Source organism: Gossypium arboreum, chromosome 1 (assembly GCF_025698485.1).
Source record: "Gossypium arboreum isolate Shixiya-1 chromosome 1, ASM2569848v2, whole genome shotgun sequence".
NCBI classification, from domain to species: domain Eukaryota; kingdom Viridiplantae; phylum Streptophyta; class Magnoliopsida; order Malvales; family Malvaceae; genus Gossypium; species Gossypium arboreum.
This window is the reverse complement of record NC_069070.1, coordinates 3,771,221-3,784,109: the sequence shown is the minus strand read 5'-3', so window position 1 is coordinate 3,784,109 and position 12,889 is coordinate 3,771,221. Positions and strand designations below refer to the sequence as shown.

Below are 12,889 nucleotides of genomic sequence, written 5' to 3'. Positions count from 1 at the left end.
CATGTGGTTTAAAACAAGTTTATATTATATATATATAACAAACATATATCAATATTATTGCCTTCATTAATTATTAGTAGTGCTTGAGTCATTTTTCCCCATCACTTTAATTTGAAGCAAATTAAATGAGCCTTTAGGTCATGCATGGGATGATTTAATGCATCTAGTAAATTGTTAGGTTAATCTCCCATGCTTTACATTTTGCCCATTCTGAATGCAAAACATTGAGGGTAGTGTACTTCTTATTAAGGCAAGATTTTCTTAATGCCATAACTTCTTCCTTTCTTTAAAACTATTTTTAGATATTTAGCTATGAATTATACACCACTCCTAAAAATACATTTTAGATATTACTTTTTTGCAAATAAGTTTTTTTTTCATTTAAGTTATAATTATTCTGATAAATTCAATTATTACAAACATTAAACTGAATAATTAACTTAACTATTAAGTTGAAAACTAACTAACTAACTAAGAAAATCACGCATTTTACATAAGTTGAGACTTGATAAGGGCGTAGATAAAAAGGCAGGTGGTGGCTTTGGCCCTTCCCAAATGGTAAAATTATTTTGTAGCCTCTTTAATTTTTTTTTAAAAAATTACAAGTTAATCTAATTGTAAATTTGAACTTTAACTCGTCTCTGACTTTTCTAAAGCAATTTTTGGCTTCACCCCTAAACTTGATGGAATAAATAAGTTAGTAATATGAAAATGATCAAGAAGTTACAAATATTAAGACTATAAATCAACTTAGGTTTAGTTTAGATTATGTTTATCTATTTATACTTATTCAGTTGAGTAGCAAGGATGGTAAAACGAAGTTTAATATCCTTTTAAGTAAAATTTCAAATCCGAATATTGTAAATAAATAAATAATAATAATAATAATACTATAAAAGCTTATCCCAGCTCGACCCAACTCGAGTTCAATTTTTTTATTTTTTTAAGACTTATAACTTAAATAATGGAAAGAAAAAAAAACCCTAATAGCATGTTTCAGAGTTCACACTACATCTGAAAAAGGGAGTTATTAAAGGCACCTTCTCCATAATAATAAAGCAGCATCATAAAACATGCTCAAATTTTCAGAAAATCATATATGAAAAAATGCTGGCAATTCTTGTGGACATGAAATATCATCTTCATGAAGATGAATTAGGGACCACAACAATATAAGAACCATCACTATATCCCCCTAATATTCTTATGGTGGAATTGCCTTAATTTCCAAAACTAAGGACCCCCCAAACAAATTATGGTAAAAATAAATAAATATATAATAAAATAATCTAGATAAGCCCCCAATATAGTCTGAAAGTTCAACCGAAATAACAACCACAAACATTCCAATCACTTAGCTTTCAATGTGAGGCCTAACAAAACGTATACATCTGTATAAACATGTTCTTCCAATACATATATATATGTATATATGCATGCATGTATGTATGTATGTATGTACGTAAGCATGTATGTATGATGCTACCTAATCTATTTATCTATAAATCCCATCAACAATATGATTAAAACCCATTTTTTTATTATTGCTAACCAGCCAAATCATGTAGCAATTGAGCACCCATCAAGTTCCTATAAGGCAAATGCTGTCCTTCACCATCTAAAAGTGAGTACTGAACCGGTTGACAATCTTCAATTTGGTTCGATCTAGGGTAAAACAATGAACTTTGTGATGTTGGGGAGAATGCTAAGCTCACCCCATTATTCCCACCATGCTGTTGTAACCCTAACGTCAATGACACACCTCCACCGTTAGATGCTGCTGCTTGATGATGATTGTAGGAAGAGAAGTCCAATTCCATGGCACCATAAGTTGCAAAGCTTTGTTGTTGATGATGATGGTGATGGTGATGCAAGCTTTGATGGGTTTCAATGGTTTTGGCACTTTTTGGATCGTTTTTATCTAGGTTTGTGACAATGGAAGATAAACATTCTGAGTCAACTCGAACAAGCTGGTCCGAGGTCGGTTTTTGATCATTTTGATTAGTATTAGTGGCTCCATTTGGTGAGGCCATGTTGTTGTTTTCATGTTCCTTTGTTTCTTCCAAATACATTTCTTCTACCATTGGTTTCCATAGTCTTACTCTTGCATTAATGAACCAATTGGATACCTACAAGTAAAAACAAAAGGCATCATATATATAATATGATCAAATATATTTTAGTATAAAGTATTTTGGTATGATTATAATAACTTAAAATATCCCAACAAGATATGCTCCATTGATAATATAAATCAATTCAGGGGGACTTATAATATATTGATAAAATATTTTTGGTTAAATTTTACTATTAGACCCTGTACTTTGCGAAAGATGTGAATATAGTCTATATATTTTAATTTGATCAATTTTAGTCCATGTACTTTTTGGATTGGTCAATTTTAATCCCTGTACTTTTTAAAACTTGAAATTTTAATCCTGACCCAAATAATAGCAGTTAAATCCGTTTAGTTAAATTCAATTACTAGTCTTGTACTATACAAAGAGTTATATTTAGTCTATATTCTTCAATTGGATCATTCTAAACTCCTATATTTTTTGAAAGTTGAAATTTCAACCATTACACATATAATAATATGTTCACCACGTTAGATTTTGAAAATAGTAAAATTTAAGGAATTTAGCAATTATAGTTTGGTAAGGACTAAAACTTTAAAATTTAAAAAGTACATAGACTAAAAAATAATCAAATTAAAGGATAGGACTAATGGCAAAATTAAACCTATATAATAATATAAAGGGATGTGGACATGCCTGGCTTCTTGAGAGACCGGTTTGGCGGGCTAAGATATGTTTATCAACATCGCTTGGATACCTGCAAAAGTATTGAAACTTTTCAGCCATGGCAGTACTTTTGGTTACTTGTAAGTGAGGGAAAAGATGGGTCCTAGTTATATATATATATATATATATATATATATATATATATATCAATGGAACCAAATGGTCCAAATCCACATAAAAAAATAAAAGAGAGAAGCTAAATGATTGAAATAAGATGACAAAACATTTAAAAAATGTGGAATCTGAATGATGATGACAAGAAACTAACAAAGATCAACCACAAAATGCTTAAAACTAGTAAAGAGAGAGATTTACGGGTGTAGAAAATGCTCAAATAACCAAGCTCGAAGAACCGAGACTGATCTTTCGGGCAAGCCTCTTTGGGGTCTCCATGGATGTGATTCCATCATGTTCATTTGTTGATAAGCCCTTTGTTGCCTCATAGCTTGGTCGAGTATCCTTAGCCTTGGTGTTTCACCTTTGGTTGTCCCTGGTGCAACTGGGTTTTTTTCTCCCATGGCTTTCCTAGTAGTTTGAATTTGGCCAATGATGCCATCTCTTAAGCATCTAAAATGCCTTGACATCGCTTTCGATGCTAAAGCCGAATACACTGATGCCGCGCCGATGCCGGCCACTGCTTCGAAGGACAATACCACGGCTTTCATTTGATCACAATAGTGCTTGTATCTTCTATCCAACTAAAGATGCATGAAAAAAAAAAAACAATAAATTTGCATTTATTGGGAGGTCCCCTAAGTCGCTAAATTAGGCCTAAGAAAAGAGTATTTTTAAACCCTATTTCAATCGACCACAAAAAGTTTTCATACATACATACATCACACATAGTACAATCAAAGTTTTGTATTAATATTTAGATTACATTTTAATCTTTCTAATAAAAATTAATTGATTCATATTCATTAAATTAAAGAGAAAATTAATCATTTCATCAAAATTTTATTTATTTCTACTATTATAAACTAATAATATACATTAGCATAAAATATAAGTGATGCATCATATGTTACTATTTAATTTAATATATATGAATTAATTATTCAATTTTTGAATAAAAAAATAAAATACAATATGAAAACTAATGCAAGAGCTTCCAAGGTATTTTTACCATCATACATACATACATACCTCTTCTAGCATTGAAAGCAGCTTGGTTTTTCTTTTCTGCAACTCCATGAAATCTAGGGAGTGAAGGGGTTGTTTCATTGAAGAGCTACCTCCATTCTCGTCATCCCATTGTTTATTACCCTTATGGATCGATTGCTTTTGTTTCGATGCATCCATTTGTTTCATCCCAAGGCTACAAAACTCATTCAAAAGCTCTTGAGTTGGTCCCAAGTACTTTGAATTCCTCAATTGGAACTCCCCTTGATGATGATGAAGATTTGCAGGCTTTGCAAAGAAAGCCTCTCTAGAACTTGATGAAGAACCAATGAACCTCATATCATCATGTTGATTATCATAGCCATGGCCAACTTGCTTGAGCTCAAAAGATTGTACCCCAATGGTAGTGGGATTACTTGATGAAAGAGAGAGTGAAAGACCTTGACTTGGTCTCTCGTTTCCTTCGCAAGGGAAAACACACCTTAAAGAAGAATCATCTTGCCAAGGACCTGATGACTCAGTTCCAACTTCTAACCCAGTTATGAACTCGGCATGTTGATAGAACTCGGTCGTTGACTCATTAACAGCCTTGGAACAAGGAGGAGTACCTGTGGTGGTGGTGGTGGTGGTGTTGCTTCCATTTTTATTGAAGAATCCTATCATCTCCATGCCTGTTGTTAAGTTAAACATCTCTGGATTGGATTCAAAGCTTTGGATCTGATTCACGAGATGGGTTTGCATGGTTGAATAGCAAAAACCAGTTGATTTATCATCCATGTAATTTCCCTTCAATGATTTATGCTTTTCATTTGTTCCATTATAGCTTCTGAGATGCTGATTCTGCATCAAAACAAACAAACATTAATTGAAACTCAGTTCAAAACAAAACATTTCTTCATTTAGACCATACTTAATGTAAACAAGAGAAAAAAGAGATGCCTTACCAGTTATGGAACAAGTTTCAACAGACATGGATGAAAACTTGAAAGGAGATCTTGATGAAGAAGAACCTTGTTTTGTTCTATGTTAAAAACCCAACATGGGGTGCCATGAAAATTTAAAATCTTCACAACAAAAAGAAGTTTCAGATCCAGAGATGATGGTGATGGGGGCCCTTATGCATAACCATGATCATATTCATATCCTTGCCTTTTCTCTCACTAGCTCAAGTGGGTCAATAGGATTATTGATGTAAAAATTTGTAGGAAAATGTTAAACGTTGTCTAATAATATTGGATTAAATTGATACTTATAAAAAAATATAATTGTTAATACATCCAAAATAGACATCCTACTGAGAAAATTCTCCTTCAATTACTTCATAACCAACAATAAAAAAATAAAATGAAAATATATAAATATTTAACGATTAAAACAATAAATTCCTTGGTTCCCAAAGGACTGAAGCAACAGGTGACAGGATAGGATAAGGGGAAGAACAGAGAGTAATGATGGTCCTTTGCCTGCAAACCAAACTACAAGCCGCCACATGACATGACTTCTTTCTTCTCCATTTTGCTTCTTTTAACATTTAAGGGTAATATACAATTTGACAAGCGACATCTCAATAATCGGGTTAGGAAAAAATTTGATTAATAAATTGAGAGAATGATCACGTCTTGTTTTTACATAAGGGTTATAGAAATTGTGTTAAGTGATTAATCTGTTGTGGTGGTTAACTGTTAATTTATATGTGCTTAAGATCTTCTATTTAAATCTATTCCTTTGGCTTTGGGCTTTTCCTATGCAGCATAGGTGGAAAATAAATAACGCCTCCTTTCGGGGGGGCCATCAATGAGATATCACTCTGAAAAAGTTAAAATTCTAATCTTGTGTCAGGACCTACGGGCCAAAGGACAGTCTCAGGTAGACAGTTTCTATGGGGCATAGGCCTCCCAAAAGGTAACGAAGGTGTGCAAAGGTTTCCTCGGGCCGGGCGGAGAATGACCCTCGAGTGCAAAGGTAGAAGGGAGCTTGATTGCAAGACCCATCTGTCGCAAAATTATTTTTGCTTTACCTCTGTCTATGTCGTCCATATGGTCATAATTTGAGTTAAATTCAAATTCTAAGAAATCTAATAGGGGTTATATAAATAAAGATTCTATTTTATTTTAAAAAAATATTTTGGAATATCCCCAAAAATCTCTCCACTACTGTCATCCATCTCTCCACCCTTCTCATTTTTGTTTTCACCTTAACTTATTGTTGAAAATTTTGTGATTTCTTTCTTCTATTTTATTTTCTTTTCTTTTCTTTTTTTTTCGAATTTGCTCTTCTTTCTTGCCCTTTACCTTTTTACCATCCCAATTCCAAAAACGTTAGGTGTGTAACTTTAATTCCGTAAAATTAGTGATTGACGTGAAGTCGAAAAGCTTACTATTAACACGACATGAGCATGTAGGCCCATTTTCAGTAAAATTTAGTTATGGCTGTGTTTGAAGTGCGTTTCAAGGTTAGATTCTCCGTAGGATTTGTTATGTGATATGTGTGATTCCGATATATGAAATTCGTGGTATTGGTATTGTAGATGTAACACCTAAAAGCATGTTTGTAGCATAAATTTTGCATTTGATCTGCAAATTTGACAATTTTGTTAGCATGTTTCTGATATGTTAAAGCATGATTCATCTATGTGCATCTGAGTATGTATTATGTTTCAGCACGTACATTGGGGTGAGATAATTATGTGACGGAGGAAGTATTGACAGTTTAATGATCTGCTCTATTTAGTGGTTTAACCACATATCTGTTCTGACATCTTGACTGCAATTCTGGTGGCTTGACCACACTTATTTAATGGCTTGACCACACTTATTTAACTTTGGCGGATTAACGCATTATTTATGTAAAGTGACATGCAATCACTTATTTGGTGAGTAGGATTGGATGATTATTTATTACCCTAAATGGTGTTTAGAGATGGACAGAGATGGTGTGTAGCAAATGGGGGTAGGATCTGTATCTGATATATGAAATATGTTGCATCTTATGATAAGTCATGGCATCAGTATTTGATCTGCCTATTATGGCATCATTTAATTGAGCTTTGTTAGTTCACCCTATATTTTTATCTTCTAAAGTAATCAACAAACTTAGGACGGGGGAGTACAAGAGCTCGGATTGGATTCTTTGTTAATAAATAAGATGATTTATATTTTTAAACTATTCCTGGTCTTTTTGGGTTGTAAAATTATTTTAGATTTTACATTTTGGATTCAATTTGTTCTATCGAATTTTGATATTTTTATTGTAAACTGTAAAATTATACGGTTTATAAAATTAGAATCCCAATTTTCAAAACTAAAACTTTGAAATTTCTGCTGCAAAGACTAAGTAACCAATTAAGTGTTTTCTGTAAAATAAATAACTTTAACAAGTATCTTCCTAAAAACTTGTAAGAGATTTGCCAAAATTAATACTGTTGAAACACATTTTTTTTGTTCAAAATCTGAGTTTAAAATGAGTTTATGTAATTACTCAAGATCCGACCATAACGTCTAATCTGGGTGTGAGGTGTTACATGATACCTGAGCTTAATTTCAATATTTAATTTGGTACTTAAGTTTTTTTTTCTAATTTGGTACATGGATTTAGCTTCAAGGTTCACTTTGGCATCTAAGTTTTTTTTTTTTACTTGATACTTGAGTTTTTCTTTGTCCCAATTAAGTATATGAGCTTAGTATCAATATTCAATTTGGTGCCTGAGCTTTTTTATCTTAAGTAAGTGCTCGTGTTTTTTTATTAGAGTGCCCATGTTAAACATTCATTGGATTGTTTGTGTAGCGACGTAAAAAATTTAGCGTAGCTTGGTCGCTAATTGTGGTGATTTATGGAAAAAAGTTTGAAATTTGACGTTTGATTTTGAAACAAACAGTGGAGTCGGCAGCTGTAGTGACGTAAAAATTTTAGCGTAGCTTGGTCACTAATTGTGGCGATTTATGGAAAAAAGTTTGAAATTTGACGTTTGATTTTGAAATAAACAGGGAGTCGCCACCGATCCTTTTTTCTAGGTGTGATCGGACACCTATTAGATCTCTTATTAAAACAAATAAAAGGCTGAGTTTAGGTCTACGTTAAAATCCAGAGAAAATTTAGGGTTCGGGAGTCAGTTACGCGCGAGGAAGGTATTAGCACCCTCGCGACGCCCAAAATTGGTATCTTATAAACACGTTTTGTCTTGATTTTCAAAAATACGAGTTCAATATAAAATCAAATCGTGGTCCGTTTGGAAAGACAAGAATTTTCAATCTTTTTTATTTTTTTTTTGAGAAGGATATACCGTTTTAACACGAGTCAATTGATATTCACCCAACATAGCGATGAAATCGATGACATAGTGTTTAAATCGGCACGTTGCCTTGCTTATTGGAATAAATAAAAACACATATAAATATGTTCGAAACTATGTAAAGCAAATTAATAAATAAAAATAAGCAAAAAGACAGATCTAGAAGCATATTGAAGCAAATATAAGTGTGACAATAATATTACAAACAATGAAGATACATGTAATACTAGAATAAAACATGAAATAGAAATAATGAATGTATACACATGATATTAAGAGTATGTATGTAAACTATATATAATATTTGGAGTATATACCTAAGATAGTAAAAATATAACTAGTAATAATAAAATATTTACATAATATATACATATACATATATATATAAAAATAATATTTAAAAGGTATATATATATACGTATGATAAAATAAATGTATTAATATTAATAATAAATATAATAGGGTAAAAATAAATATATATACATAATATATACGTAATATAGTACTAAGAATATATATATATATACATATACAATATAGTATTTAAAATATATACATAATATTTACATATATATAAAATAATTATTGAAAATGTATGCACATAAGAAATATATACACCAACATATAATAATATAAAAAGGAAACAAATAATACAAAATATTGGAATGAAATGATGAAAAGCGCTAAATATACATATACACGTATATAATAATAGTATTAATAACAATAATAAGGATTGTATAAAATATATACATGAGATAGCATGAGAAATGTACACATAAATAAATTAGCATATGAAACTAACTAATAGAGTATAGACATATAAATATAAAAAAAATGTATGTACATAAAGTTTAAAAAATGGGTAATGCAAAACTTATAACAAATGATACATAGAATACTAAAATAAATAAATAAAAGGATTTGAGATAACGAAATAATTTTAAATAAATAGTACATGAAACGATTTAAAATAAAAATGGTACTTTAGAATAAAACATAGCAATTTATAATAACTAATATGAATAAGAATCTTAATGTAAGGCAAAATAGTATAAAGGACCCAAAACAGATCAATAAAAAGTTTAAAACATCATAAGAAGGATTTAAGAATGAATATGCACAATAATGGAACATGAGAAGAACAAATAGTCTAACGAAGACAGAATATGTAATATATGTATGCGTTAAAATAATTAATATGTAAAAAAACTTAAATAAATAAATATAAAACAGTTTTTTTAAATAAAAGAACAAATATACAAATACCGTATAAAGTTTGAAACTAGATAAAATAATGTCTAAATAAATTGCAAAATGGGGCATATAATAAAATATGATAGAACAGTTTGAAATAAAGAGGAAATGATTAAATTAACATCAAAATGAAAGAAGAGGTACAAATTATAATAACAGATAAGTGTCATGGACTACATCAAAATGCATTCAAAGTTATGAGGACAAAATGGGACATTATCCCAAGTCTCAAATGCACTGCTTTTCAACCACTCAGGCTGAGGATTAAAGCGGAAATAAAATGAAATAAGTGGGCCAAAATTAAAAAAAAGAAAACGCAAAAAGGACTAAATTAAATGGCGCAGGAAAAGAGGAAGGATCATGACCGAAAATATCCCATTTTAGCCTAAAAAAAGATGTTGTCGTTTCTGTGGTCATTTAAGCCATTCCTTTTTCTTTTTCATTTCAGCTTCTGTTTTAAAGAAGAAAAAAGAATGCAGAGGGCCTTTTACCCCCTCTCCCTCATTTCCATTTCCTCTGCTAGGGTTTACAAGAACCCATCATCGCATTATCATCGGACCGCCGCACCACCACCGTACTTGGTGGCCGGTGAGGCACAAGCATGGGCCATTCGGCCTTGTTCCAAAAGGATCTCGAAGTCCTAGCCTTTTTTGAGTCGACAAGAACCAAAAGAAAAGACTCCACCTCCCTTTAGTCCCGACGACGGAGGAAAGGTCTCCGGCGAGACAATTGCGGACGATTCCGGTGAGGTTCTTCTTCTTTCTTCTTTTTTGGTTTTAAGTCTACTCTTATTTAATAGATTTGTGTTGAAATCAAGAGAAAAATTAGAGAAGAAAAAAAAATAAAAGACGAAATAAAGAAAGTAGAATCACAAATCAACCTTTTCTTTTCTTGCTCTTTTTATTGTTTGTACTTGTTTTGATCTCTAATATCTGTGTTACCACCATCCCCCCCTTTTTACAATCAGTTTCATTTCGGCTTTATAGCCGATTCCCATATTAAAATATTGTTTGTTTTATTCTCTGCTACTGCTTGTGCTGTCTGCTTCAATCTTGGTGTTTGTTTCATTTTGCAGGGTATAGAGGAGTTGGTGGGAGTGTGTGATGCCTGGGAATGGTGCTGCAGAGGCGTGGGGTGGCAAACATCATGGGGTGGCCAGGGTTCTTTTTTCTTTGCTATTTTTTATTATTGGTCTGGGCCAAAAATTGGCCATTACAGCTGCCCCTATTTGCTCATTGTCGTGTAATGAGAATGGAGCAAAGACTCAAAAATGGCCAATTTTGCTTCTTAACTTCTTGGTACTTCTTTTCTTCTAATAGCTTCGTTTCATCCCACTGCATCTTCAGGGGCATAGGAATTGTTGCTTTGATTCACTCCACTGCAACTTCGGAGATTTAAGGAGAAGATATTTGTAGCCTCGATCTTCTCTACTAAATTTCAATTAGCTTCACTGTAACTTCAGGGATGTAAAATATGTATCTTCGATTAACTCCAATATTTATCTTTTACTCGGCCTGTGATCCTGAGCTCAACTCATTTCTCACAATATGAAGTTTTTTAAAAATAGACATTAAGACAGAAATAGCTCAGCACGTGAGCTAAGGCTCAACTCACCTCTCGCAATATGAGTTGATTTTTGAAAAAAAAAACATTAATTGAAAATACCTCAGTGTGCCCCGAGGCTCAACTCACCTCTCGTAATATGAGTTGATTTTTGAAAAACAGAAATTGAAATTACCTCAGCGTGTCCTGAGGCTCAACTCACCTCTCGCAACGTGAGTTGATCTTTTTGAAAAAACAGAAATTGAAAATACCTTGGCGTGTGACCCGAGGCTCAACTTACCTCTCGCAACGTGAGTTGATCTTTTTGAAAAAATAGAAATTGAAAATACCTCGGCGTGTCTTGAGGCTCAACTAACCTCTCGCAATATGAGTTGATTTTTGAGAAACAGAAATTGAAATTACCTCAGCGTGTCCTGAGGCTCAACTCACCTTTCGTAATATGAGTTAATTTTTGAAAAACATAAATTGAACAGGAATTGAAAATACCTCAACGTGTCTTGAGGCTCAACTCACCTCTCGCAATATGAGTTGATTTTCTTGAAAAGCAGAAATTGAAAATACCTCAATGTGCCTCGAGGCTCAACTCACCTCTCGCAATATGAGTTGATTTTTTTGAAACAGAAATAAAAACATCAGAATACCAAAACATGTTATCTAGTGGAACTCTAGTATCTTTTCCTTTAATTCAGTACAGCTATCATCACGTTCTCTCGCTCTACTGGTGTACCTGTAGATGTCATGCATAACGTTATCATGATATGCATATGTTTGTCTTAAATGCCTTTATGCCTACATGACTATGCTATGCGCCTTAGGCATGTTTGTCATATATCCCTTTTTCGTCATGATTTTTGATGATCCGCGTTCATTGCTTCGACTCTTGACTTTCTCTTTAGTACCCGTACCCGTCCTCAAGCTTCACGAATAATCTTTGTTTTCTCATATATCACTCTTTTGCCCTTAGTTGAGCTTTGTCCTTACGTTGAGACTCTTGTACTTATCAAATTCTTACCCGGGTAATGCTTAACATTTCTGTTGTTTGGAGTATGTCATTTCACTATTTATCATGTAATTGAACCACATAATGAGATGTATGAAAATGGTCAGGTAGGGACAAAAGGATACCTCACATTTATTCATTTCAAATGTAGCAAACAAAGAAAGTTAACCAATGATAGTAAAAGAGTGTCATAAAGAGGAAAGGGATTGCATTCAACGAATACAAATGCTCTAGATATTCAATGCATGAACTCTTCCACGTTCCTCAATCAAGAATCTTTTCGAGCATGGCTTCTTACATAGAAGATTTCGAGCTTTCAGAAATGCTTCAGATACTGTAGTCTCACTATTTGACTCACCGTTCAAAACGCCTTGTTCTTTAAGCTCGGGTTTGCTTCATTAGAATACCCTTTCGGGTTTTCATCCTAATCTTTTGTGTTTAATCAAGACGCCCTTTTCGGGTTTTCACCTTGATCCCTTTTTTCTCTTTTTTTTTAAGATGCCCTTTTCGGGTTTTCATCTTGGTTTCCTTTTTCAAGCATAATATTTCTTTACAGCATCTGAGTTCACTGGATTCGGTAACTCCTTCCCATCCATCTCGGTGAGAATCAAAGCTCCGCCCGAGAATGTCTTCTTTACGACGTATGGTCCTTCCCAATTCGGTGCCCATTTTCCTCGCAGGCCTCTTTGTATTGGGAGAATCTTTCTCAGCACAAGTTCTCCTTCGTGGAATTCTCTTGGCCGTACCTTCTTATCATGAGCCGCGATCATTCTCTTTTGGTACTTCTGTCCATGACAAATTGCCTTTAAACGTTTTTCTTCGATGAGGTTTAACTGGTCATATCGAGCTCAAACC

The 12,889-nt window shown here is 32.9% G+C and overlaps 1 protein-coding gene across 1 annotated transcript; it reads right to left on the bottom strand.

Moving 5' to 3' along the window:
• Nucleotides 1-1,318: 1,318 nt before the first annotated feature.
• Nucleotides 1,319-5,223, bottom strand: LOC108481045 (homeobox protein BEL1 homolog). The gene is made up of 5 exons (XM_017784219.2): nt 4,871-5,223; nt 3,951-4,766; nt 3,120-3,502; nt 2,775-2,835; nt 1,319-2,129 (listed from the first exon to the last, which is right to left on the bottom strand). Exons 2-5 carry the CDS (start codon nt 4,701-4,703, stop codon nt 1,548-1,550), a joined length of 1,779 nt encoding a protein of 592 aa, XP_017639708.1. The 5' UTR covers nt 4,704-4,766; nt 4,871-5,223; the 3' UTR covers nt 1,319-1,547.
• Between the last annotated feature and the right edge of the window lie 7,666 nt (nt 5,224-12,889).